Genomic DNA, 4,434 nt, shown 5'->3' with positions numbered 1-4,434 from the left:
GATATATGTTATACTGTGTTAGCGACTATCCGTGACACTGTCAGACGTGGAGCACAGAGTGCGCTGGCTATTCGCTGATGGTTGACGTAGGAGGAATGTTGTCCAAGGGGACGCGGCCACGCGGCGCGCTGCAGCAGACCACTTTCGGTATCGCGCGCTCTGATAGCCGAACTTCCTCGCACCGCAGTTGCGCGAGTAATCGCATTTTACGAGAACCAAAACTTAATATGGCTTGTACGGATAGCTCGCTTCAATTTCCCGATTTGCGACGAGCCCGCAGAAACTAAAAGCTTAGATAATGATTGGATTTTTCTCAATGAGTGACTAATTACCTCGTATCGCCCCACGGTCGCTGCCGCTAGCGGAATGTTTCCGAAAGAACCGCCCTTTCATTTCAAAATGGCTATTTCTTAAACATTACTAATGTTTTAGTAGGAACATCCGGTATAGATAAATATGAATTCGTTACACACGCGATAGATGACCCTGAAGGCCCGTGTGCGCTTTATTCCAATGGAAGAAATCGCAGCATTCGTATATAATTTATGGCTGCCGCCTAATTTTCTCGTCCGTTCTCGCTTATTACTAATTCAAACGTCGTCTTAATTTTGCGTCTGATTTTTTCACATCTGCCATCCTCTCCGCGTTCTTTGGAAAAGGGAGAAGGGACCGCATCCTCACTCCTTGCTGGTCTGTCCTTCGTCCACCTGGTTTCTTTCATCGATCCTCTTTTTGATGTCGCGAAGTCGCTTGAGCAGCGGCTCGTAATTGTTCGTCATACTCAGCATCCAAGAGAGCACTGCTGGGAAGCTCAACCGCAGTTTCACCGCGTCCTCGTACTTGGCGTAGTTGTCCGCGAAGTACTTGAGGACCTGCTTCGTCAGAGCCGGCGGCATCGGAGGCGAGGCTGGCGGTTCCTGCAGGCAGGCTTCGAGCGTGCCGCACACGGCTACCCTGATCGTGTCGTGGCGCATGCTCTCTTGAGCGCCGTCGGTCATCATGGACTGGATGGAGACGAGCAGGCTTGCGATGCTCAGGGCCGGGCTCCAAGGCGGTCCCGTAGTCGTGCCGAGTATGCTGAGGCAGACCCACCCGCCGTGGATGTGGCTGTTGAAGGACACCTTGTTTTCCACCGTCATGAAGCGCACGCGAGGTGGCACCATCGGGTAGTCGCGCGGGCACTTAATCAGCAGGTGGAAGAGGCCACCTTGGAGAGGCGTGCCCCAGGAGCCCACGATGACGGCGTGGAGCATGCTCAAGTCGTTCTCCTCCGGCGCGACGAACACTCCCGGCGGAGGGTCAGTGTGGAGCTCCAGCAGGTCACGCTGCACCCTGTGCAGGCATTGTGGCGACGGCTCCTCGTTCTTGTGTTCGAGGGGGTCCCAGGCATTTACGCGGCCAGCCATTACCGTCGACCTTCCCTGGCGACGAGAATGAGCAGACGTTGACACGAAGGTCCCTTAGCGGCAGCAGCTATTGATGATGCCTATGACGATGGGTCTTCTCAATATGGTACTTACATGTATACCCACAGCGGTTGATGGGCCGGAAAGATGCCCATGTCGATTCAGAGCCTAGATGTTAGTGGCACGTACCCACACACTGAGCCATGAATTGGGGGGTTTAATGCACTCATATTTGTTGTCGTTGTTGCTCTTATCAAGCATGTGGCTCCTACTCCCTATGGGGGATTGAACAAGAAATATATGGGTTATTACAAGTTATAATGACGAATAAATTTCAGAATATCTGTGGACTTAGCGCTGTAGAACGTAGAATTATCTGGTATATTAAAATCAGTAATATCTGATCGAAGTAACAATAATTAATTTAGAAGTACACAAATAAGAAAAGGTAGAATTTTAATTAGCTCGAATTTCATAAGACATTTTTGGGCAGCGGCGCAAACGTACGACCCTGCGGCTGAATTCGAAAGTGATGGCATCAAACGAAAGAACTGAAATTTATAACGACTAATAGCGATCTTTTTCGTTTTCTTCTTCTGCTGTCCTCATCGCTACATATATTTTTTCTTTTTACCTGCTTTCTCCGTCTCTCTTATTCTGCTCATACCAGTCTGAATGCTACCAAAATGTTTTTTTTTTGCTCTCATTCCCTAAAAGCTTCACATGCTTAATTTAAAGACACCTTCCTTACTTTTTTGGCTGAGCCCCTATGGCCTCCTGAGACCCGGGTTGCATTTGGGTGCACCGATTTTTCTTAAACTTTCAGAATAAGTCAGTAGGGTAATGAAGGTGAAAAGTGTTTATATATATATTTTTAAATAGCCCTGCTAGTTTCAGCTCAGCGCGATGTCCAATATATTGGACACTGGGACTCTACCCGGACTTTTTTCGCCCAGCGCACATGTACGTACCGCAGATATTGCGCACAAACTCGCGTGCAAAAATGTTTTTATAACTCGAAAGATAAAGTGCTCGACAGCTTCAATTGCGTCGACGCTTTCGACGCTGCCATCCAACGTCGACTAGATGGACACAGACACCAACGGCAGGTTATGCGTGGGTGTCCAGGACTGCCCAACCATGGTGTTCCACAAGCTGAGACAGATGTGGCTGTTGGACAAGATGTGCGGGTTGAACTGGCCGTGTCCCGAGGCGTACCAGAGGCGGCGACATCGGGTACTGGTTGGTGCACTTGATGAGCTAGCAGGTGGAAGAAGCCGCATCCGTACGACGTGCCTGCAGCTCCCGGCACGACGGCGTGGACGGTGGTCATGTCCTTCTCGTCGGGGGCCATAAACACGCCCGGTGGCTGATCAGTGTGGAAGTCGGTAAAGTCGCGCTTCACCCTCGCCAGGCACTGCTGGCTAGACTGCTGGTTCAGGTTCATCATATGTTTCCGCGACGGCATCATGTCTTTGCAGGGCCGATTCTGCCGACCTGTCTGGATAAGAGATGACGTGTCCGGCAGGTGCACCTTGTTCTTCTTGTTCCCCATCAATGGCACTTGCCCACTACGGGGGATTGGCCAAGAAGCAGGTGTTTTCACAAGTGTTTTATAACAAGTTTGTCACAAGACAAAATTTATAATATTGCAGCGAGGGCATCGAGAAAAGAAAATGGGGGAATGAGAAGAAAGGCGTACCTGATTGCTAGACAAAGTAATTTAACATCCCTGAGTAAAAGAAAGAACCAATAAACAACTTTGGAAATTTAATATCGCGGCACGATCCATCTCACGACGAATGTCGACGTTAATCCGATCAAGCATTGAATCAATCTAGCGACTCACTGTGCTGCCGCCGCAGAGACGAGTTTGTATGAGGCGTGCATGCACGCAGCTCAGTTCCTTACCTGCGCTTCACATTAAACACGCTCCGCCATCTAGCGGTACCACCGGGAAGTCTGCGCGCGGTGCCTGTGTTGTTGTTTCTGGGGTTTTACGTGCCAAAACTACGATTTGCTGATGAGGTACACCGTAGTGGGGGAGTTGGCATTAAATGTGACCACATGGTTTTTTTTTTTTTCACGTGCACCCATTTCACGGTATACGGGCGTTCTTGCATTTCGCCCCCATCAAAATGCGGCCGCTGTGGCCAGCATTTGATCTCGCGATCTCGCGACCTCGTGCTTAGCAGGGCATGGCCACTGAGCAACCTCATCGGGTAGCAGTGCGTGCGTGAAGACATATTCCAACCAGTGTTGCGGTATGAGCGCCCCCATTCCACTCCAATTGCTTCCGGGGAATTAGAACTTGCCGCAATTCCATTCCTTTCAATTCCTCGGAATGAAAAAAAAAACTTAGCCCATTTCCACTCCGGGAATGGTCGGGCAGTTCAATTCCATTCCTGTAATTCCTCAACGTAGGAAAGGCATCTTGATAGTTTTATCGAGTTACCGATGAACGCACGATGAAGCTGATTTCATCAGACGAGTTAAGAACTGCAAAAATACGCAACACATGTTACCAAGGTTGAGGGATAGTAGCTTGTAGCTTGGTGACATATCTCGCGCAGTATAACCCCCCCCCCCCCCCCCCCCCCCCCTCAGATCTGCTGGTATTAGTTGGAAGACTGCACCGCTCGAGCACCTTGTCGTGGCTTTGTATCAAATACGGAACACTGGGCCGCACTGCCCGTCAGCACTCACGCACATCAAGCGCGCCTCGCAAGCATGTATGGGGTGAGGAGAACTTTCTGTGTTCGCCTGTGCGCAAGTATGCAATGTCTTCCTCGTCGCAAAGCTTATTTACATGCGCTAGCAGGCACTAAACTGCGCGCGAGATAAAGTTTAGGCAGTGCATAGAGTATTCGCGACTTTCGTGTGGGGTTTTCAATGGGAACCAATGCGCAGGGATAATTTGTTTCTCCCTTCAGTATCTGCTGGGATAATTCATTTGTTTGCACACCAACTTATGTCTCGGTTTTTGTTTTACATAGTGGCAGATGGTTCGCACTTTTACACCACGCCG

General features: G+C 49.8%; 1 protein-coding gene across 1 annotated transcript; it reads right to left on the bottom strand.

The window, feature by feature from the left end:
* Positions 1-677: 677 nt before the first annotated feature.
* LOC119445127 (ubiquitin-conjugating enzyme E2 Z) lies at positions 678-2,961 on the bottom strand. The gene is made up of 2 exons (XM_037709451.1): positions 2,608-2,961; positions 678-1,421 (listed from the first exon to the last, which is right to left on the bottom strand). Exons 1-2 carry the CDS (start codon positions 2,959-2,961, stop codon positions 678-680), a joined length of 1,098 nt encoding a protein of 365 aa, XP_037565379.1.
* Positions 2,962-4,434: the final 1,473 nt, after the last annotated feature.

The sequence above is a fragment of the Dermacentor silvarum genome, chromosome 3, assembly GCF_013339745.2.
Source record: "Dermacentor silvarum isolate Dsil-2018 chromosome 3, BIME_Dsil_1.4, whole genome shotgun sequence".
In the NCBI taxonomy this organism is placed as follows: Eukaryota; Metazoa; Arthropoda; class Arachnida; order Ixodida; family Ixodidae; genus Dermacentor; species Dermacentor silvarum.
The sequence above is the reverse complement of the archived record's forward strand: the minus strand, read 5'-3'. Positions and strand labels throughout refer to the sequence as shown.